The sequence below is a fragment of the Pangasianodon hypophthalmus genome, chromosome 18 (assembly GCF_027358585.1).
Source record: "Pangasianodon hypophthalmus isolate fPanHyp1 chromosome 18, fPanHyp1.pri, whole genome shotgun sequence".
Taxonomy (NCBI): domain Eukaryota; kingdom Metazoa; phylum Chordata; class Actinopteri; order Siluriformes; family Pangasiidae; genus Pangasianodon; species Pangasianodon hypophthalmus.
In genome coordinates this window covers 7696225-7720456 of record NC_069727.1, presented here as the reverse complement: position 1 = coordinate 7720456, position 24232 = coordinate 7696225, and the positions used below count along the sequence as shown (strand labels likewise).

At 39.2% G+C, this 24232-nt stretch overlaps 1 protein-coding gene across 3 annotated transcripts in view; it reads left to right on the top strand.

The window, feature by feature from the left end:
- Nucleotides 1-20790, top strand: part of sema3aa (sema domain, immunoglobulin domain (Ig), short basic domain, secreted, (semaphorin) 3Aa) — a 35212-nt gene extending 14422 nt beyond the window's left edge. For 2 of the 3 annotated variants that reach the window (XM_053241728.1, XM_053241729.1), the window contains 16 exons: nt 2069-2131; nt 3244-3315; nt 7035-7154; nt 8333-8426; nt 8531-8650; nt 9728-9870; nt 10346-10460; nt 10561-10630; nt 11498-11642; nt 12247-12466; nt 12909-13000; nt 13104-13145; nt 13244-13401; nt 16153-16220; nt 16323-16468; nt 18212-20790. In XM_053241728.1, the coding sequence (XP_053097703.1) occupies nt 2069-2131; nt 3244-3315; nt 7035-7154; nt 8333-8426; nt 8531-8650; nt 9728-9870; nt 10346-10460; nt 10561-10630; nt 11498-11642; nt 12247-12466; nt 12909-13000; nt 13104-13145; nt 13244-13401; nt 16153-16220; nt 16323-16468; nt 18212-18910 (2367 nt within the window). In that variant the 3' untranslated portion in view covers nt 18911-20790. The remainder of the gene's footprint in view (nt 1-2068; nt 2132-3243; nt 3316-7034; nt 7155-8332; nt 8427-8530; nt 8651-9727; nt 9871-10345; nt 10461-10560; nt 10631-11497; nt 11643-12246; nt 12467-12908; nt 13001-13103; nt 13146-13243; nt 13402-16152; nt 16221-16322; nt 16469-18211) is intronic. The other variant, XM_026923102.3, reaches the window with a different exon arrangement.
- Nucleotides 20791-24232: the final 3442 nt, after the last annotated feature.

The window sequence follows — 24232 nt, the reverse complement described above, 5'->3', positions numbered from 1 at the left end:
GACCAATCAGAATCAGGAATTCAACAGCACTGCGGTATAAGGTATATTATCATGCAAATCAATTCTAATATACAATTTTTGCCAAATCTCCGACCAGATGATGTGCTGATTGAGCTCAGAATTCAAGATGGCAACTTCTGCTGCTACTATTTATCTATTTGAAGCACTTTTAGATCATGCACTGACAAAAACCATGTAATCAAGTATGTTTAAGATACTGAGCAACACAACTCCATTCAAGATGAGGGTGTGATGATTTGGGTTGTGCAACGCTTTCCGTATACTTCTTTTGCTAAAGAAGCAAACGTCAGACACCAAACAAGTCTTGGGAATATGGGTATGGGAAACGTTCACTTTGTGAAGATAGTGTAATGTTGACTAAACTTTTACACAAATATACATTGATCCTGATGCAGAATCCAGGTGAGTTCAAAAGAAAAGAGCAGGTAGTGATATAGAGGATATTCATGCCATGAGTTTAAACCGAGGGTTACCACAGTAGTCCAGCTCTTTTTTTTTCTTTTGCTTATCAGTTCCATGTTTTTCTTCAGCCTCTCCTCTGTTCAGCATTTGCCCATCAGTACTCAGTAAGATCTACATTCCAATAAAGTTATCTTTCTCTATCTTCCTCCCTCCTTTCTATCTCTTTCGGTTCTCTTAATTTATCATTCTCGTATTATTTCTGTCTCATATTCGTTCTCTCTGAGTCTTAAGAGGCTGTTAATCTGCATCACTAATCCACTAGTTGACCTAAAGAGGGATAAGGGAATACTTCTGTGTTTTTGTTTTTAACTTAGTCTGTAGTTTACAGGTGATCACCATGGACAAGACACATTCTGGCCTTTCTCTGTACTGATGAATATATAGAGCACGGCAGTAGCAGTAGAAATCTAAGTGTTATGCTTTTGTTGTATCTGTTTCTGTTGTATACTACCAGAAGGAAACTGAGGCTAGTTTCACTAGCTACATAGAGTACATTGGGTTATATGTATAAGAACAAATTCTTCCCTCTGAAAAAGCAGTCCCATCTCTGAAAGGAAAAATTATAAATCATTCGTTTATCTTCTGTGAGCTTTATCCTGGTCAGCATCATGATGGATCCACATCCACATCTAGGGCCAATTTAGAATAGCCAGTTCACCTACTATCATGTTTTTGGGAGATGCAAGGAAACAAAAACCTGCCCTTAGACTTCCATTATTAGTGAGTTTCCAGTCAAGAGGTTTTCTGTTCTACTCTCATTGCAGGGAAGCATGTAAAAATTCTTGTCCGTTGTAATCATACCTACACTACAGGTGCTGCACACAGACTTTAGAATAAAAAAAAAAAAGCTTGGAGTATTCCTTTAAGAATACTAGTTTTCACACAGACCTATAAAGACAAATGCTTTTTGCTATAAAGACACATTTTCAATTACATTGCATTTTTTTTGCAATGAGATTTGTAAAGAGCACATTGTATTTCACTGTGTATTTAATTATCACATTATTTATTTTCCCAGATCCACACAGCAATTAAGTGATTTTGTGTGAGCTAAAATAGGGGCTTTAAATCTGCTGTGCATAAGCTGTGAAAATGAATGATTCTTAAAGTGTTATTCATATATAATGGCTATTAAAAAGTGTAAATTTTCTGAATCAAATATGCTGTCATCCAATATCTTCAGTGATTCAGAAAATTCTATAATGTCAGTATTTTCATTTATGTTAGAAAATATGTAATAGTATAGTCGACTGGAGGATGTTGTTTTTTTCTGTACATATCCATAAGGATTATAGTCAACATTAGATTGACTATAGATTAGATTGTAAATTTGCTTAATAATTATGCTTTACCTGCACTATTGTGTGTGTGTGTGTGTGTGTGTGTGTGTGTTTATTATTTGGGCTCCTGAGATTTGTTCAGTGGTAGGTCCCACTGGATCTTTCGTTTATTTGCCACAGATGGTGGAAGCAGAAGGATGGCAGATACTAATCTTTAATTATTTTACAGCCTGCATCATGTAGTATTCAGTCATTTGCAGTTCTTTGTGTTAAGCGTTCACACATTAACACACTCTGTCTTGCAGATCGCCTGGCCGGCCACACCTTCAAAACGAGACGAGTGCAAGTGGGCAGGAAAAGACCTCGGAGTAAGTAACTCCACGTTCAGTATGCTGTTTGGTGTATACAAACTGAAACCGCAGGCAGACGTGTATGGAGCCTGTGATTTACAACAATGACATCACTGTGCATTAACATTGTATTTATTGTATGTGTAAGTCTGCGTGTGTGGTGTGTATGCTATGCTGTGTCTTGTGTATTACACACGAAAGAGTGCATGGTAATGGGAACTCTCGCTGTCTTTGCTGTGTGTGTCTGCACGGTCGTTCTTCCTGGACGTTTATTTACCCAGAGTGCCGTGCTTGGCAGCCGAGCCAGAACTCTTGGGGCCTAGCCTTGATCACAGACAGTTTATTTACTCAACCAGCAAATGGAGCGTTCTATTGCTTTCTGTTTGTGTGTGTATCCATTTGTGTATATGTGTGTGTGTGTGTGTTCATGTGTAGTGTGTAGTATCTAATGCCAATTTCACGCATGAGTTCTTTCGGGTGAAATGAGGGGCACCAGGGGGGCATAATCATCAGAGATAACACATACCACCTGCTCCACACACACACACATGCACATTCACAAGTTAATCATGCACCTAATGAGAAAATGTTCTTACATGCTTTCCTCAAATATGCATACAGTAAACACACACTGTAGCCCTAAATTCCAGCCAGGCCACATTAAGGCTAATGCATGCAGTGAAACTGTTCTGGAAAGAAGTATGTTCTGAGTAAGTGAGAATGTTTGATTAGCACATTACTATGCTATTTCCTTTTCTATAGTTAGGAGTCTCTCGATTCTCCTTTCTGGCTCATGGCTAGAGGTGGCCGGTCCATCTGTCCTTCTTACCGTTCAAGACTCTACACTTGTGAGAGTTAAAAATACCAAGAAGGGCAGTTCCAAGAATGTCTACTCCCTGTACAAATGCAGTTTCTGATTCTGATTTCCCGTCTACTTTTTAGTCTAGGAGTTCCCGTTGAAGTTGCTCTCAACTGAGGGTGACTGGATAGTTAATTCCACTCTACCCCACACTGTGACATCTCTAGTGACAAAAATCTTCAACACTCTGTTCTTATCAGGGTGGATCATTCTCAGATTGTTTTCTAATTCATTTAATGTGTGAGTGTGTTATGCTGCTCTGTGGTTGCAGTGTGGCTTCACATGTCTCGGAGGAAGCACGTGTTTGCCTTCAACCACTGGAGTTTGTAGCTATTATATGATGGTATGTATTGCTGGTATTTTTAAAAAAACAGTTGCTTGATATTGAGAGCAAGTTAAAAAAAAATGTTGTCTTTCTGCAGGAACCTTTTTTTTGTTTCTATTTAGAACCCTATAAGAGAGACTGTTAGACTGTTCCAAATAGAACCATTTTAGGACACTTAGAACCCATAACTATACAAGGAACACACTGAAGGACCCTTTTTCTAAGAGTGAAAGCTTTACCCTTATCGATCACAAGGCTGGTGTTGTTTACCCCCTGCTTATTGCACTTATTTCAATTCTGATCAAACTAGTGAGTAAAAGCTAATCTAGCAAACACAGCTCAGTGTGATAACTCTATGTTGCAGTAGTCTCATAAATGTTCCCTTGAACAATCCTGATCCTTACTGGTTTTGCAATTGTGGATAACTTCTATAAGTTTTAAATGACTATAGAAATGAAATAGAATGAGGGCCTGTGATTAACTGACATAGCTGCTGTTATAGAAAATTAATCAACACCTTCTGACCAATCAGATTTGAGAATTCAACACTGCTATGGTATAATAATTTTATTTTGTATCATACATCAGAGCATGCTTGTTAAAGGCTCTTCTCTTCAATGCCATGTTTCCCCACATTAAAATAGCGGGCGTATTGTGTATTTGTAATTATACAGTAATTAGTTAAAAGACCTACTAGGTGGTTCTCAATGTGTGTTGGAGGTTTTGTGTGTTTAGAGAGCAGCAGGGAGCTCCAGCAGAACAGCTCGCTGAGCCTGTGTCCCACCCCCGAGTGCTGTCTGGCACAGCGCACATGGGACGAGCCTTTCACACAATAACAGCTATGGGAAATTTCAAACACGTCAGTCAACACTGAGAGAAGTCCTGTTTTGTAATGTGTCGAGAATGAACTTGTTAGGAATGTATACACACATTTATATTGTTTAGTGAAACAGAGCTAAAAATATACAGGCTTTTATGATGCTTTGTTGTATTTGCCAAATTGATGAAGCAAAATTAGGAGGTTTAGAGCTAATTATACTCCGTCTCTGACTGTAGATATTGCAAAAGGCACACTAATGAGCATTGCGAATACCTAGTCTGGTTTAATGCAGTTGGCAGAGATATTAAAGTCATGGTTACGTAGCACTCATAAATGTCTGATGGTCTGTGGTTTGTCTGGGTTTATACAAATGGTACCCTTTAGGGTGCATTTAGACAATTTATTCTAAGAGCTACAAAAAAAAAACACTGGTAAGTGTTGTGGTACTTCTAATAATCTCTCTTTCTTGAAACTTTGAATATTCACTTCCTGTGTCTCAAAGGTGGACAATATAATGATTTATAGCGCAGGTTGAATTCTCAAATCTGATTGGTGTTAATTAATTTTCTATAACAACAGCTTTGACAGTAATGCCAGCTGTAATTCAAATCACAGGTTTATATTAATGCATTCATTCTAATATGTTATGCTTTCTATACAAGGGTGAGTCACATGAAAGCCTTAAAAGTGCAACATAAGTTAGAAGTGAATGTTTTATTCCTTACGTGATCATGATCCATCATAAGCATACTGAAGTGAGTAATTCAACAACACTGATCAGCTGCATGTGCCTTCCACTGATAAGAAAAATAATCATGCTGTGTAATTACATTTGAGTACAAAAATTTGCAAAAATTAAAAAATGTACCTCTACACGAAACAGATTTCAGTGTTTATTAAATGGTGATTTCCTTGTTAAAAATTAGCAGTTACAAGTTGCCTTTACTAACAAGCTCAAACATTTGCGTTCCTGTTGATATATTCTAGTCAATGTGTAAATGTGCTCCTTTAAATTATCACTTGATTTAAAACAGTCCACACATTTCCTTTTTTAAGACATGAAAAGTTTAAACAGGCTCAAAATCTCAAGAATTTTGCAGTAGCTGTGAAGTTAAGCACCAGTGGGAATCAGGAAAACAGCCTTCACAAGACCTGAAACAGAAAATAAAATTGTTGTTTCATAGATAGGGAAAGTGTTTAGGGAGGGTTACTAACAGTGAAAACTGTCGTTAAGTAATGGATTAAACATGGATGCAAAGACATGACCAAAAAGCAGACAATACAAGCATACATATATACATACACACACACATACAAGCATATATGCATACATACATACATACATGTGTACATACATACAAGCATACATGCATACACACATAACTACACAGGCTGTTTTAGAGCTTCAGAAAAAATCCAACAGCAGGAGACCTGACAAAGTCTTTTTTTAAACATGTGTAATTTTGTACTTGTGAAAATGAAATGAAAGAAGATGTGTGAAATCTGTCTCAAATTAAATGTCTTTTTGGATCCATCATTTTGAAGGAAGGGTGTGCAAACTTTTGCAGTACTACTGTATTGTAAAAGTGTACTGTTATTGTTGTTGTCTTTTTTGGGGGCATCATAAAACAGCCAGTGTGTATGTTTGTGTGTGTGTGTGTGTGTGTGTGCGTATACAGTTGGTGAGTGGGTAACTTTATAATTGCCAGAGACTCTGTTAACATCATTGTTAGTGTGCTAGTGAACTCTGTGATTACACCAATTTACATTTTACATTTTTTTTTTCACTTTTTCATATTGCTTTGTTGGTGTGTTGTGTATGTTTCAGCTTCTGATATGATTTTGGCAATATCGCCTACTTTTACTTTCAGTATCCGTTCTTGTTCTCATCTCGTATATAATACAGAGAAAGAGATGATGATGTGGAAGTAAATAAAAAGAGACAGATGGCAACATCACTAAATTTCTGTCACCTCCCTCCGCAGACAGCACACACCACACAACACACACCACAGCAGACTGAATTATCACTGTTTATACAGATGGGTTGTCCTCTTTTATTTAACAAGAAGGGTGTGTGTATGTGTGTGTTGGGGGGGGGGTTGTCCTTGAGCATGCACACAAAAGAATTTATACCTCTGTGCCTGTGACTGTGTATGGACATGTGTATTAAGCACACATCATTACATGCATAATCATCTGGTTTGTGTGTTTCCTGTGTTAAATGGATGTTTGCACTATGTAATGTGTGTTTATTATTGTGGAATCCATCCTTCAAGTATCTCTTAATTAAATGAACCTTGAAGCGGTTCATGGACTAAACAATCACACGCACACATCGGTTTCCTCTCCGACTCGTGTATACCGCAATGGGATTATTCACATGTGCTGTCGATTTAAGTCTCATCAAATCCAGAAACACACTAATGCAAGTGAGCTGAGAGACTAAGATGGATAGAATGAGTTGAACTGTAATCAGTTCTTCTGTGGGAATTCACAGGCATTTTAATGACACTTCAAGCTAAAATATTAGGATTAGGATGCATTTAAAATTCTGTTCTATGTATAAATTACAGTGTGTTTATTAACATACATGTGTTCTCATAATGTACGAATAGATCAGTCACTCATCAAGGATGAATAATATATATTAAATAGTTGAGTGCAAAAGTGTGCATGCCTCTCTGTTTTTTTTTTTTTTTTTTTCTTTGAATGGATGAAAGCAAAATGTACACCTATATTAATATATCTAGAAATAATACGAAATGTACTGTAGGTGTGTCCTGCAAACAGACAACAATCCAAATCATAATGCAAAATCATGTGACATAATGTGAAATTATAATGTGAAATGATGTTAATTCATGTACAGAAGAAGCAGGTTAGTTCATAATCTGTGTTGCATGTCTTTTTTCAGAAAGAGTGCTCCAACTTTGTGCGGGTGCTGCAGTCCTACAACCAAACACACCTATATGTGTGTGGCACGGGAGCATTTCACCCGATATGTGCCTATCTGGAGATAGGCAAAAGAGCAGAGGTATACACACACATACATACACAAACACATGTAACCTGCAGAGCTGCGATATTTAATCACTTTTTATTTTAACAAGATATTTTATCCTTGCTGCCTCTCATGTAACACATCTCCCAGACAGATTCACACACTGTCTCTATAAGGATAGCGAAATTAATTATTCAGAGGATATAATCTCAGGCTAACACTTCCGCTGACGCCTCGTGAATGATTTCAGCAGAGAAGTGCAAAATGAGAGAGGGGGAGAGAGGCACATTTGTTGAGAAAGGGTGATTCATATGTGGAGAGTGAGCTAGTCTTTCTCTAGTGGGAAATAGCTGTGCTTCTGACTGATTTTTGATACTGATATTTGGTATTTCTGCCTGATTTTTAGGGGTGGGAGTCATTTTGTTCAATATACTAGATTTAAAATTATGGTCAATGTACTACACAGCTGGATCTTTGGATTGCTAGAAATAGAGGATATGCAGTAACTTGTGGTTTATTTTGTATATGAATTTCATTTGGCAGTACTTTAGGTTCTCTTAACATTTATTTACAGAATTAGTATTAACAAACCATGAACTTTAGTATTAATACAAAATACATTGTCAGATTAGAACCATTAACGAATTAAAAAGCCTTATCGATTTAATATATACAGAAGAAATAAATAAGTTTTAGACTAAATTAATTTATGTCTATGTATCAAGTCTTAACCCAACTAATCGATGTTTATTCTGTCCATTGGAAAAAAAAATCATAATTAAGGAATAAAACACAATGTGGCATGGTGTTACAGAAACATAATCAACGATGAGGTTGTGTGATGCGATCCGACACGAAGTGAAGTTACTGTTACCACCCCAAAGTTGATTATTTTCAAATAGCAGCACATCCTGAAGTGTTTTATTCCTCTTACACCACAGCAATTTGTCAACAACTATTTCATCAACGCACAAAATGTCACCCTTTTTAACCATTTAATGCTGTGGAACATCCGCAAAACAAGTTCCTGTTATCATTTAATACAACAGCTTGTTGTATTATTATGTCAAAACCACAAACTCCTCTGTCCTGAAGACTCTCCTGTTGCTGAAAACTTACTAACCATTACAAAGTACTGACACTGGAGACACTTTCCGCAAATGTTAAATAAATATCTCCTAAAAAAAAACTGTTTATATCCTCTTTCACAGGACAATATTTTCAGGCTGGACACATCCCACTTTGAGAATGGCCGCGGGAAAAGCCCCTATGACCCAAAGATGCTGTCATCCTCTCTGCTAATTGGTGGGTTTCTGCAAAATGCTTTTGTTATTCTTGATAATTGATAGATTGGCTTTGCTCTAAATGGATATCTTGATACCCAACACTCTTTTTTTCCTAATTGATAGATGGGGAATTATATTCTGGAACTTCGGCAGATTTCATGGGACGAGACTTTGCCATTTTCCGAACCCTCGGAGCTCATCATCCGATCCGGACAGAGCAGCATGATTCCAGATGGCTGAACGGTAAGGCAGACCATGTGTTTAAAAGACAGCTGATGATTGAGAGGAGAAAAGCAAGTAGGTGAGTTGTGTGTCTATGCGAGAATGTCTGCGGAGGAGATTAACTGCCGCTGAATGTTTCCTCTGACAGATCGTCTGAATTAGTAGGGACTTACAAGACACAAAAGGTCAATTTCGTCTTTAAGAGGCGGCATCGTATTTTCCCAGGATGCTAATCCCCCTCTCATCTGGCCCTGTTATCGGTTCTTATTTCAGCCATCAAACGCCCAGACCCTGGGTCACCATCACTGCCATAAACACTGCCATATTGTCATGAGAAAAGATGCTTTTGTGAAGGTATTCTTCGCACCTTAATCCCCGTCATCTGTTGCCACGGATACGTCAGATCTCACCTTCATTGTGCCTCCCTGAATGCTGTCTCTCCAACACAAAAGAGCTAGTGCCGTTCACAGGATTAGTCCAATGGCCATTCTATCAAGCCCTTATCAACAGACACATGGTCTCTTCAAAAAAGTAATGCACTGCATTAAGGAGCTATTGACTGTTTGCATCAAAGAAGATTTTTGTCTATTTTTTGTTTGTTTTTTTAAAGACAAACTCTTGACCGTACATTCAGGATTCCCATTTCTACACTGGTTTAATACATTTATAATAAGTTTCTATGTTATATGTTAATAATACATTTGCAAAGATGAAGTTTGTGCCTCCTGAAATTGTCATTAAAATAACAATAAGAAGAAGAATTTAATGCTACTGATGTTGGAAAGGCTGGGTAGATCTACATTCTCTTTTTTCATACATTTACTGATACACATCCAAATAAACACATATTATATGATTATATACATGTGAGTTGTTCATTCCACATCAGTTGAATGATTGTGTGTGTTAAACAGCACCGCTTGTCCATGTGCATGAGTTCCATCATGGACAATGGTCATGTAGAGTACATTACATTTTAGTTTAAATGCGTTGTCATGCTGTGGTCCAAGCATCTCTTAAGATTCAAACACTGGTTGAGTTGAGAAAAAAATAGAAATCTTGAATTATATCCAATATTTCTTGGTATATGTTTGCCAGATCCCAAGTTTGTTGGCATTCACCTCATCCCTGAGAGCGATAACCCAGAAGACGACAAAATCTTCCTGTTCTTCAAAGAGAACGCCATGGACGGAGAACACACAGGCAAAGCCACCATCTCCAGAATAGCACAACTGTGTAAGGTAACAATACACATACCTCCACACCTTGACACAAGTAGAACCTCTTGATAAATCTGTGAACTTGTGGCTCCCATGTGGCTCAACAGTAAAATGTTCACCATATCATCGGGAGATTGTGAGTCTGAATCCCAGTGATGCCATAGCAATCCATGGCTGGGAATGAAAAGCACAATTTTCCTGTGCTGTCTGGCTGGGAGGGATGGCATAATCTCTCTGCTGTCAATCACAGCAACACTAGCCAATTGTGGGGGTCTGTAATCTCATGTATGTGGAAGAGGGCAGACAACACGTTCCTCCAAGTGTGTTACGCTGCCCTGTGATGCAGCATGAGCAGCAGTTTGAAAAGATGTGAAGGTTGGCTTGGAGGAAGCATGTTTTTGCTTTTTTGGGGAATGGGAAAACAATGAATCCTTCATTATACTATATTATACTATTCATTATATGTGTATCTGTATATGATGTGTGTGTTATCCAGAATGACGAGGGAGGACACAGGAGTTTGGTGAACAAATGGACTACATTTCTAAAAGCTAAACTGACGTGTTCTGTCCCAGGGCTCAACGGCATTGACACACACTTCGATGAGCTCCGTAAGTGGGTGTTCATTTTTACACTCAAAAGAGCTACACTATATAAAAAAACTATTCTATGTCCAAGAGGAATGAACTTTGCAATACTCTGCCCTTTCAGAGGATGTGTTTTTAATGAGTGCAAAAGACCCAAAGAACCCAGTGATCTATGCGGTCTTCACTACCTCCAGGTAAAAGCAATGACTCTTCTTCTCTCTTTTTCTTTTACCTCACGAAGTACATGCATGTCAGATGCGAACCATGATGCAGCTCAGCTTTTCAAACATGCCTTCTTCCTGTAATCCATCAGACCTAGGGAAAGTCCCCTTTAGCCCACATTCAAACTCCTATTTACTGTACCTGCTGCCTGATCAACAGCGTCTCAGCCCAGTCTGGAGGAAATGCGATTAAAATGGGAAGCCAAGTGGAACAAAAGCAGACAAACTAGTTACATGAGGCCCAGACTTTGAGGATAATGGATGAGCATGCAGTGCTTTCACACATATTGCCTGGGTGCGTGTGTATGCAAGCGAGATATGAGGAAGAGAGCAAGCACATCATGATTAATTACTGTCAAGCAGCGAGAAAAGCAGTGCGGTCGGCCAGAGCGAACTCAGCACTCCTGCCTCGCCACATATCTAATGTATGCAAAGAACACGACCCTCAAAAATTCAATTACCAGCTTTGAGGAATTAGACTGCTTTAATTGGCTTTCTAAGTGCCCTGTTCTAGAGATGAATAGAAGTGCATTCTGGGGACTGGCATTTAATATTACCACTTAATGAACCTCCGAGGCTACAGCACTGGATCAATGTTTTATCTGGGTGTGTGTGGGTGTATGTGTGTATACGTGTCTGTGACCTTGACTGTGTAGAAAAGAATCAGTCTGATCATTTCCCCTGTACAAAATTGTAATTTTCACTAATTAACATTTTACAAATGCATTCAGCTTCCTTCAATTTCTGATTACTCCCATCAGCTGCACACAGACATGTCTTTTATTTCTTTTTTTAATTCTGTGAAATGAAAGTGAAATTTCTTTCTGTTCTTCTGCACAGTAACATCTTTCGTGGGTCAGCGATCTGCATGTACAGCATGGCTGACATCAGGAGGGTGTTTCTGGGCCCTTATGCCCACAGAGATGGTCCAAATTACCAGTGGGTGCCCTTCCAAGGCAGGGTCCCATACCCCCGCCCTGGCACAGTGAGTTCCTGCCTCAGAATGTGTTTTACTAAATTTGCACTTTAGTATATAATGATATAACTCTTGTACATTTAAGCCAGTTGTATGTATAACTACATCATGAACTTACACCATAGTGCTGTTGAATGCTCCATTCTAATTGGTCAGAAGGTGTTTGGACACTTGTTCTAATAAGTTATTGTTTCTATAGTAACAACAACTTATGCAGGAACTTGTAAGGCAGATGATCCACAAATAGAATTGAAAAAGTTTGTAATCATTAATATGGTCAAGTTTTCTGTGAGCAGATATTTATTAAACATTTTTGGAAGGAGTCTCTAGTGTCAGCATTTAGTAAAAGGTCAGAGGTAAAGCTGTAAGTTAGATTTTCTCACATTGGAACGTCTTCAGGACAGAAGACTTTGCACTTTCTGGTTTCTCAGTAACATGACAAGCTGTATGGCTTGTTTTTCTCTTATCAACTTCAAGAGTGAGAAAAAAAGAGGCTGCTGAGGGAATGAACACCAAGTCATGTTGTGTTTTTTTTGCTTACATAGTCAAATAAGGGCTAGACTGTAGAATCCCCAGTTGAACTAACCTCATCATCTTCTTCCCCCTTCCACAGTGCCCCAGTAAAACCTTTGGTGGTTTTGACACCACCAAAGACCTCCCAGATGACGTTATTACATTCGCTCGTCTGCACCCTGCCATGTATAACCCAGTGCAGCCGGTTGGTGGACGACCCATTGTGGTGCGCACAGATGCAGAGTACCAGTTCACCCAGCTGGTGGTGGACCGTGTGGAGGCTGAGGATGGGCAGTACGATGTGATGTTCATCGGCACAGGCTAGTAACATTCATCATGACACTGAAGAATTCGATATGGTTTAGGACTGACCACCACTGACCAGATATTATTATGGTTGATGGGCTTTTCTAAACTTAGAGAGCATACCTATACAAAGAGCATTATGAAGACCAAGGAGCTACCTAAACAGATTTGGTACAAAGTCTCTGGGAAAAGTATAAATCAGGGTGTGGTTATAAAAAAGACTCACTAAAATTCATGGACCAGGTGAAGAGGGGATTAGTCAGAGAAGCCACCAAGAGGCCAAGGATACTTCTGCACATAATGCTTCCACCACCATGCTTCACTATGTGGATGGTATTCTCAGCTGTTGGGATAGGTCACCACTAAATAACAATAGGTCAGTGGTGGTTGAAAGTTGCTACTTTACATTAAAATGGCCAATGAATTTACTTTATGTATGTATACATGTATATACAGATATGGGGACAGTGCTGAAAGTGGTGACCATCCCCAGAGAGAGTTGGCATGACCTGGAAGAGGTGGTGCTGGAGGAGATGACCGTCTTTAGGGTATGCTCTTCAACAGCAGCACAGTTACATTTCCGTAATCTGCTATATTCAAAATAGCAAGTAAAAAATATTCATAACTCAGAGCCATTTTTTTCCTCTGTAGGAACCCACCCCTATCACAGCTATGGAACTCTCCACTAAACAAGTAAGTTTACAAATGACAGCTGGATGATAGCACTTAGTGTGTGGCTCATAAAATTGAATGTTGGTCCAAACTCACTGGATTGTGTTTGCTTCCAACAGCAACAGTTGTACCTGGGTTCAGAAGTGGGAATATCGCAAATGCCGCTGCATCGCTGTGAGGTATACGGCAAAGCGTGTGCTGAATGCTGTTTGGCCAGAGATCCATATTGCGCCTGGGACGGCACTGAGTGCTCCAGATACTTCCCCACTGCTAAGAGGTAAGGACTTGCAATCAGACCTACTTACAATTGAGTGCAAAGCATTGCATACCCTTAGGGTAAAATGAATAAGACAAAAAATGTTTTGTACCAAGAAGATTTTCATTTTATCATCCAAATCCATACAAGATGCAAACTTGTGCACTCATTTGTACCATCCAGCCAATCAGCCAGTCTGGAAATATACCAGCGTTTAGAGCATTCATTCAGCCTTCCGCAGTCTGACCACCACACATCATTCCACAAGTACTCATAAGCCAAGCAGTACAAACTCTGCCCCTAAATATACACATTATGCCCCGTATTTCCATGCTATACATACACCACCCTTAGAATCCATTTCTACAGTTTTTAAATATAATCTACCACCTACATCGCTTATACCACAGGATAAGACTTCCACACATTTCAGTAAAGAATATAGAGGGTGCGCACGGAGCTCTTTCAGCTATTCACCACAAGCACATATCTTCTCTCCTGTAAAGTATACACCTCTTTCCATCCTGTAGTGTGGATACCATGTGCAGCCATGATATTAAGGCATTTCCTCTTTGGCAAATGTGGGCATGGCGACGCCCTCCTCATCAAATACTGAAGAAATGTTTTATTCCACCAGCCTAGCAATGAAGAACAGACTTCTCATGCTTCACACTCGTCCCCTGCTCACCTAGGACAAGGGTGTGTGCGTGCTTGCGTGCGTGCGTGCGTGTGTGTGGACGGATGGAATTACAGGGTGTGACACATCAAGACAGAATGAGATGGAGTGTAAGAAGAAGAGAGATTTAGAAAGTGATATATTCAGATCTAGAGAAGCAAGAAACAAGGAAAGAGAGGGAAAATGACAGAAACAGAAGATGTTTAAAGCTCTTGCCTATATCTTTACCTACAGTACATTGTGAGTCTGATCCAGAGGTGTAGCTGGTGGGATTTCAGGTTTAAACCATTGTGAAAGGTTTTTTTGACAGTTCCAAATGCTCAATGGGTGGTTAACATAAACAAAGTCATTAGGTTTCCTCTATATTTAACCAAATAAGACGTCAAATGAATTTGTCCCTTAGTTTTAACCTTTTAACTTTTTAACCTTTTTCAGTGGAACTCTCATAAAGATTTCCTACACGTTAGCATTATTGATATGGTAAGATTGGTTAATGGTAGATCATTATTATTATTTCAGCCAGAAACCCCTGTAGCTCTAAAAAATAAAACCTCTCCTCGGAGATACATTTTATGAACTATTCAAATATTAAGCTCTTTGACTTGTCTTTGAGTTATTGAGGCTTGAATTAAGCCCATTTAATTCAAGTCATCATTCAAATAGGTTAATAACTATAAGAACTTAATACATAATACAACTTTGATAATGGTGGGTTGTGACTTCCACTACTGTAAAAAAAAAAATTTTAAATCACCTACCCCCTGGCTATACTTCACGGACCCCACTCTGAGAACTATTGCCTTAAATAATTAAAATGAGAAATAATGAATATCATCACCAAACTGCATGAGCATGTCACACTTTTCAATTTAATTGTACAGATCATGCTGTGATTTTATTTAGCATATTTCCTCATCCCCCTGAAATTAATTCCTGGCTATGCCACTGGTCTAGTCTGTGGATTTTCCCCTAAACTCCTTTGTAAGAACCATTACATGAGTCTCCCTCGCATTCTTTATCATCTGTTATGCACAAAACCAAGCCTGGGCTCCAGCAACTTTCCAGTTTTTAAATCAGTGCAGGAAATCCTTGCAATTATTTTTAAGCATTTGTAAAATATGAAGGGATATGAGACTCTGCCTTGTTCTCCAGCGTGTGGCAGCACAAAGATAGCACAAAACTGCAATAAAAGGCCTAACTTTAGCCTGGACTAGGCACAAGACTGAAAGAGGCTTCCAGGACTGCAGACTCCCATTTTAACTGGACATCATAAGGGATTGCAGTGTGGAGGCCCATAATGAATCAATGGAAATTCTCCCAGCCATGAGTCATTTTGCTGTGTGCACCAACTGGCCTTCCAGCATTCAGTGTGTGTGTGCCAGTGTCTTTTCTTCCCCTGGCTGAGAAGTAATGTGCGTTGCTAAAGTTGATTTCTTATATTAGAGCAACAGTGCACTCTAGTGGTGTGGTGTGGTCCATTTATCAAAACTGGAAAAGGTGATCCATGAACTGGAGCCCTGGGCATTATTCACAGCACAGCTGAATTCTCGGTTCTGATTGGTCAGAAGGTGCTGATTCATTTTCTATAACAGTAGCTCTGACAGAAATTCTGGCTGCAATGTTTATATTAATATACATGTTGTAATACATTATAGAGTGGTGTGGCAGACACTCCATGTAGTCTGGTTAAGTAATGCATGTAACTGTTCACATGGTGAAGTTTTCTGTGTGGAGATGTTAATTTAGAAGTCCAACTTGTTTTGTGGAGGTTCCAAAATAATTATGACTATAAATGGATAAAAAAAGTGTAGTATGTCATTATTTAATAAACTGACAATGAATTTTTACCATTTACCAGCACATTTCTGTAGTCTAAGAGGAAAAAACGCTTTGTGCCTGGCCACATTACACCACCCCATTATTTTCCTATAACAGCATGCTCCAATGAGTGCCAACTTACAGTTTGGTTATTTAGTAACTTCTCTAAATTACTCAGTAATTACAGTGAAACTAATAGAAAAGATATGTAGAGAGTAAGCTTTTATAGTCAAAAGGAGATTTAACGTCTTGAATTACATAAATATTTTATTCTGCAGGAGAACAAGGCGTCAAGACATCAGAAATGGAGATCCTCTGTCCCAGTGCTCCGATCTGCAACACAATGGTAATCATTCACACACATCATGAAGAGCACACAAAAAAAAAACGAAAGAAAATGCACTACAGGTGACTGAATGCTCATGTGTGTCTGGTATGTTTGTTGTAGATGATCTGGAGGGCTACAGCAGTGTAGAAGAGAGGAATGTATATGGTGTGGAGAACAGCAGTATGTTCCTGGAGTGCAGTTCTAAATCTCAGAGAGCTCTCATCTACTGGCAGCTACAGAAGCCCAATGATGAGCAAAAGCTTGAGGTAAAACACATGCACACACATTCACAATTGGTCCAATTATGTACATTAAATCTATTTAAAGGTCCACTACATCCACGTTTTTGTTGATGGTGCCATACAGACTGGTTTGAGATTTTCATGCACAACAGGCTTTAGAGTTTACACAGAATGATTCACAAAAAAAAAAAAAAACATCCAGTGAGTGGCAGTTCTGCAGGCAGAAATGTCTTGTTGATATCAGAGGAGAATGGCCAGACTAACTTAAATAACCACTCTTTACAACTGTGGTGAGCAGAAAAGCATCTCAGAACTGTATCTGCATGATTTTATGCATTGCATTGCTGCCACATGATTGGCTGATTGGGTAACTGCAAGAATAAGCATCTGTGCAGGTGCTGTTGAGTGTATATTAGTGGTGCATTTGATGCATTCAAATGGAACTTGTTAATTAGTGCTTGACATATAAAGGGTAAACATGATACACTAGTCCATGGATCATCAAATGTCAGGATCATCAGATCCTCCAACACATGTTTACACTTACAGTAAAAGTAAAACAAAATAATAATAATAAATATGTTTGCGTGCAGGTGATATCATTAGAGTGGGACCACAGAGTGAAAGCATACTCATATGAACAGTCAAAAGTGCTATGGTTAGCTATTAGACTAAAAAAGATCTGTGCTGTTAGACTGAGTTTTGAAAAAACAGTTAGGAGTGAGAACGTCAGGCATATCTCTAGATCGTCACTTCAATTTTAAAGAGATGACAGTCTGAGTCATCTCAGTTTTGTGTTAAACATTGCGCAGCAGTTGCTTTTTAAATATTGAACTTGTAAGTATAGTTGGGGATTACATTTTAATCTTACTTATATAAAGACACTTTTTCTGTGTTGCATTCAGCTGTTTTTCCACTATGAGGAGTGTACAAGGCAATGTGTGTCACACACAGAGAGAGCAAAAGAAATGCAGATCAAATATTATTTTTAACTTAAAAATGTCAGTGTAATAATCTTCCACTGAATGATGGTACACATTATTAATAAATCATTATTTGTGTTCATCTCAAATCTAATTGATAGCCAACTGTGCTAGGCAACTGGGACATATGGACACAGAGCATGAGTTGGATAATGACTGAGGCTCACGATTTAGCTAGTACTGAGATTTGCTGGTTAGTATTTCATATAGTCAGTGTAAAGGCAAATTAACAGTGGAAATGAGGAAAACAGCTGAAAATATCAACCTTTCCCTCAGATACGTTGGTAATTGCTAAGAAATAACTCTGTAATTGCACACAACATCAGCATTTATACTAAGAGTGTGGTTTAAAATGAATACTTGTTAATACTTTGTTAGCGTATTGCTCTTGAAGTTAATGCTTCAGCTTCATAACTCACTCCATGACATCCACAAACACACACACACACACAGCTGTACTGCTCATACAGATAGTAATCTTAAACAGGGCTGGAGTGACCCTCACCCTGAAACAGTAATCATGATAATTTAATAAATCTCCATTTACATTCTTTCAGCCCATAGATGACCCTAAACCCCTCAACGAAACAGGCAAAAGCAGTTCTAGTTACAGTAATTAGCTTACAGTAATTATTCATGAAATTATACAACAGGATGTGAAATAAAGATTTGGATACAACACTTATAGATCAATGTAAAGCAGAAACTGTAAGCAACAGAGTTTCATATTTTTCTATTATTTATGAACTTCAGAACCTCTTTATGTTTCAACTGTATGTTTCAGATTAAGTTGGATGAGAGAGTGAGTCACACCGAGCGTGGCTTGTTAATCCGCAGCCTGACGCAAGCTGACACCGGAGTGTATCACTGCCATGCTGTGGAGCACGGCTTCATCCAGCCACTCCTGCGCCTCACTCTGCAGGTCATCCCGTCTCAGCGTGTGGGGGAGCTGCTCCTGCGGACCGGTGCTGTCGATCGCGACTCGCCTGCCAAACAAAAGATTTGGTACCGAGACTTCCTTAGTTTGCTGGAGCACCCGGACCTCAACAGTGTGGATGAGTTCTGCGAGCATGTCTGGAAAAAGGAGCGCAAGCAACGTGGCAAGAAAGCTCCAAAAGCAGGGCTCGGGCTCACTCAGGCTCAGGCACAGGCACAGAAGAGCAGCCAGAATTTACAGACTTCAGCCCAGATTCAGAGTGATGGCCCAAAAGCAACAAATGTTCCAAATCTGCCCAAAATACAGAGAAGCCAAGTCCCACAGGGAACCACCAGCACGGACAGCCAGAGCCCCAAGCCGAGTCCTAGCACCACCTCGAAACTCCCAAGTGCTCAGGCAAACCAGAACCAGAGTCAGGGAAAGAGGGGCAACTCACCAGCCCGAAGAACACCAGCCAGCACAGCCAAGTGGAAACAGCTCCAGGAGAATAAGAGGGGGCGCAACAGGCGCACCCACGAGCAACAGAGACCACCTCGGAGTGTGTGAGACAAGCATACACACACACACACACACACAAACATCAGACCCATCCATTCACACATGCCGACTTTGATTCAGCAGCCCACATACATGTGTATGTTGCAAACATTTAAACAAAAGCACAAAAATACTGGATGTACTAGTTGGAGAAATTTGTCACTACTTTACCAGAGGAAGCACAATTACAGTGACATAATGGCGAAAACATTTATCAGTAATGTGTATAGTTGTGGACTGATACACCTTCCTGTACATAGAAATGTTTCTATAGTGTATGAGTCCCCTAAGACTCTTTACTCCTGGACTGAGAGAGGGGAATTGCCATTTCCAAGACTGTTTCCTTTGCTGAAACATCTGTTGCGAAGTGGCCGAAAAGCTTCCATGGAAACCAAGATGATTTATTCAGGAATAAAACCAGAATGTTGACTATTTACTTAAATTCTTCCTGGAGGATTGTACCTGTTACTATGGTTCTGGATCAGACAATATGGACTGCCTTCCAGCCCAAAAGATACTTATATAAAAAAAAAAAAAAACTACGGGAACTGGAGTCTCGTTGGTCTGATTCATAATGCAGTGTTATAGGAGTAACTATAGTGGACACTGTATAGGAAAATAACTGAGTATCCATGCATACAAGACGTGGTTGGCCAAAACGTAGGCATGTGTTGCTACCAGCCCGTCTGACCCTTGTAACCATTTGACTTAAATGTTAGCCTAATTATTTGTTGTATATTCATAATAAACGAATCACCCAAATGGACTAAGAAGTCAAAACCTGTGGAAACTATTTGCCCTAAAGTACAGAATTTAAATATGTTGTGCATGATGTTTAATTGAATACAAAATCTTTTTTTCTGAATTAAGTTGCATAGCGAAACTATTAAACACAGAGTTTCAAATTACAGGGGGTCTTAAGAATTTTTTGATTTCATTTAAGATAAAAAAAATGTCTTGTGCCAACCGTTGCATCGAAGGTGCTATGTTTGGTTATTGCTACATCATCAAAAAAAAGTTTTTTATTTTTTAAGTTATTTTTATGCCTCATACAAATGTGCTCTTGCAGTCTATGTCGTAGCTTAGGCTGAAAGTGTAAATATATACAGTCAGGCAACTCATGACTATTTATTGCTGATTTTTAAAGGGTTACAGTTATTTTTGATATTGTAATGTTTTGAGCTCAAATGTAAACAAAAGTGACTGAAATATGACAAAGCACATGGATGGACCAATAACCATTGCCTTTTTTAGTTGAACATATTACTTCTAAGAACCCAGAAACATGCAAAAATTTAGTTTAATTTTTAAATATCTTTTTTTCTGTCACTCACCTCTGTGTGTCTCTTTAGTCTTCACATTTTCTCTGTAATGCCCCCAAACAGATCTGTCTATATTTCTGTATTTGTATGAATGACTCATTCATGAAATTGCAAAATATTATGGAGCTATGAACAATTTGTAAGAATGCCATTAGATGTGAGACTCCTGTAGAAATGTGTAGGCTAAACATTTGACTGACAGCCACTGAGTACGAACCGCATGTGCATTCGAACCCTAGTGTATCTCCTTTACTGTCAGTGTTTTGTGTGTGATAATTTCCTTTCCATGAATATAAAAGATGTGAACATTTTTGTTTCATTTTAATAAGACAATAAAAATACCCGCCCCCTTTTGTGCATTATAAAGCTGTAATCTTTTGTACAAATACCCCCCCAGAACTGTATGATGTTTCAATGCAATACAGAGCACTCCCAGTGTTTCTTGCTTCAGACATGTTTTGTCTGGTGGAGATGGGGAAATCTAAGGGAGACAGGAGCTCTTATAACTGTCACTGGGTGTTTCAGGCATGTTTTCGGTTGTCTAAATAAATATTTCCTCTATCATTATATGTTGGTCTTTAATGTTTCTATGTTTCTGGTTTCTTGCCTTTGTTCCTGAAGGCCTATCTGTGGATAGGAAAGACACATGTCTGACTGTCTATCTGTCAGAGCTACAGTGTAATACACAAATAGCTGGTCATTGACCCATCAGCTGGCAGTCACTTTCACATAAAGCTTGATAGCCCATACTGGACAAAGGGCTGGTCTGAGCACTTTCTATTCTGCAACAGCAGATAGACTGAAAGGTTTAATAATATGCTGTGGTAACAGTACCTTTGAAAGGAATGCTGGGTTTGGACACAGTTACTGTATCATTTAGCTGTAATGATGGCCAGCAAAAAGCTATCTTGGCTCAAATGGTCCAGATCCTATTGCATGGAAGTCAAAGAGAATGGTTATAAGCCTGGTGTCCAGCCCCAGTGTGCAGACATTGCTGAGGTGAGAAGACTTTTAACATACTTGCATACAATGACTGTATACATAGAACATGCCCACCAATAAGATGTGTTTGATTCTTGTAATTGTACCAGCATGCTGGGGTCACTCCCAAGAGCTAGGTGTATAATTTGAGGGAGAGCATGGAGGGCCCATCAATAACAGATGGAACGATGGCAAGTTCAGACAGAATGGGGCTATCATCAACCCTGGTTACATACTCTGTCAGATGCATTACATTGTGATCCACAGAAGTATCATTAGTGGAAAACTGTACAGATGTACATAAAGCCAATGCATCCTGGCCCACTCTCAAGTTTTTCTCTACTTCTCTATAACTGTTGTTATTATCTCTTTCTTTGCAAGGGGAAGACCCAAAGGCATGCCCTGAAGGAGGGAAAATGCGAGCTGTGCCTTTGTCTTATGGCTGAAATGCACCAAAAATTCATCCAATGCTGGCAGCAGTCTACCAGCATACCAGGCAGACATAAGAGGTCTGTCTACTGTCAAGCAGTCTTGCATAGCAAACAAGTCCAGCCTCATGCCAATGAAAGTAACAGTCATCAAAAGTGTCAGGTGACTCTTTTTGTAGGTAATCTTTAGTTAGAGTCTTTCCACATGTGTGATCAGAAGGTTTGTCTGCTTTCAAGACTACCCGCACACACAGACCCTGGCTCTGCAGGGGCCCTGAAGCAGCTTGTACACACATTTTGAACACCCTGGGTGCTAAAAGGTAAGGATCTTGAAGTAGTACCTCATTTCTCTGATATGAAGGAACCATCTGTGTTCCACATCAGTTGGAATCATGTTTGTTCACCACTCTCATCACATTTGGAAGAGCAGTTAATTCAAAAAGGCATTGAGTTTTTTGTTGATTTTTCTGGAATCAGAAAATATCTTGCAAAGACTCTGCCAGTCAGTCGGGTTCTTGTACTATCTCTGTTGCCTGTTTTTCTAGTAGCAACTGCACTTGCAGTCAGTATAACCAGCTGGTGTGGGTCTTGCACCCTTTGTGCGTTGGACCAATGTGTTTGGTGATGGTCAACAGTGAAACTGTAAACAATACCCCTGAAAACTGATATTGTGGCAATAGTGTGACAAGAGACAAGGGCACCTACTGCTGCATATCTAAATTGTGTTTCAGACAGAAGGAGACACTGATCTAGTGCAGGGGTGTCCAAAGTCTGGCCCCAGAGCCAAATGTAACCCACAGACTGAAGTCAACTGGCCTGCAGCTTCTCTGTAAGAATGTAAGATTGGTGGCCTGCCAGCCAAAACATAGCAATTTTGTCAATGGTGTTTGGGCCAGCAAAACTTGCCTTCTCCTCTGTGTTAGCATAACATATTCCATGACTATGGTGCTTGCTGCTTGGAAAACTGTAGGACCTCTGTACATGTTGTGCCTAAAGTTATGGGCATTATTTCATTAGAAGCCAGGAGCTACTGTGCTACTCTGTTAAGGACACAATCCACATCAGAATGAACCATATCAGCTCTCTTATGTTCGGGCTCTAGGCAGCATGGGTTTACGTGCAGAGCTCTATCAGCCTGGACCAACTGTGAGGCCATCAGTGTCTCTACCTCATTTGCTATTGCAGCTAGCATGTGTGTCTTTTTGTCGGGTAATAAATTGAATGCACTTTTAAACATGAACAAGAGATATCTAATGAAATTGATGGATTACATTCTGACTGCTGCAATGTTCCATCAGCGGGCTATCAACACCCTCCACCAGGGTGAGCTCATTAATCAAGTTCAGAGGATCAGAGACACTGAGATTACATCAGTGTTTGTCTCTGAATGTGAGACGGCTGTATTAGGCTACTGCAGACACTCATTTGATTGTGCAAATTTAACAGTAACACAATAGGTAACAAAACACAAATGATTAGAGAGCTAGTATTTTAGTGTCTTTGAATTCCCTTTCTCAATTCCTGGCAAGACGATGTCAAAAATGACGAACATGATGTAGCAGGGAGCACAAGGTCACAGTCATAACATAACTTTGTTATTTGTGCACAGCAGTGAAACAAGCACAAGGAAAGGCTTAACTGGTAGTCATCACAATATACCAAAGTATCACAATAAATTGCTATCAGCACTGACAATTGAAGCCTATATATATAACACTGTAGGCACATAATAAGTTGCTTCTTGAGGCCTTTTGTCCTATTGAACATGGCTTTTGTCCCACAAGCTGTGTTTTCAGAAAAAATAAACCAAGGAATCCTTAAAATATATCAGATTATACAACAGTTAGTTCCGGTCCACTAATTTGATTGGTCTAGCAGTGTTCCAAGAGTGCTTATATTTAGTATAACCACACTGGGACGTTTAACTCTTTGTATCACTTCACTTGGTTGTGTTCACCACACAAAATTCCATTTCCTAGTTCGAAACGGTTACTACAGTAGTGTTAGCGACATCCTCAGCAGATATGGCATTTTTCAAGAATATACCTTTTGACTTAAATTATGTAAGCTCATCAGATAAAGATGAAAAGGAAGAAGGGAAGCCAATTTCACCAGAAGCACTTTTAATGGGAATGTACAAATCAGTGTGAGCTAGCTAGCCAGCTATTCAATGGCCTATAAAGTGAGTCAGGATCTATTTCGACTAGTGGAGCAAAAATACACAAAACATTTCGCCATTGGCCACTGTGTCTGAAATGTCAGTTGCTCCATATTAATTTCTGGTTTGTAGAATCTGATATATACTATTCTATAAACTATATACAGATATTATATATATCTGATATATAGATATTAGAATTAATTGATATCATATGAGCCAGAGTGTGGTTATACTTATTATTGATACGGCTGTGATTACTTAGAGCACTCAGCCCTCGGCTTTATGCCTACTGCCAAATCACAGCCGTGCCGATATTCAGTATAACCACACTCTGGCTCATAAGATATTGATTAATTCTAAGAATATATAAAGCAAATAAAATGTCTTCACACAAACATATAGTTGGTCCAAAATGACATTTGCACCCTTTATGGGGACT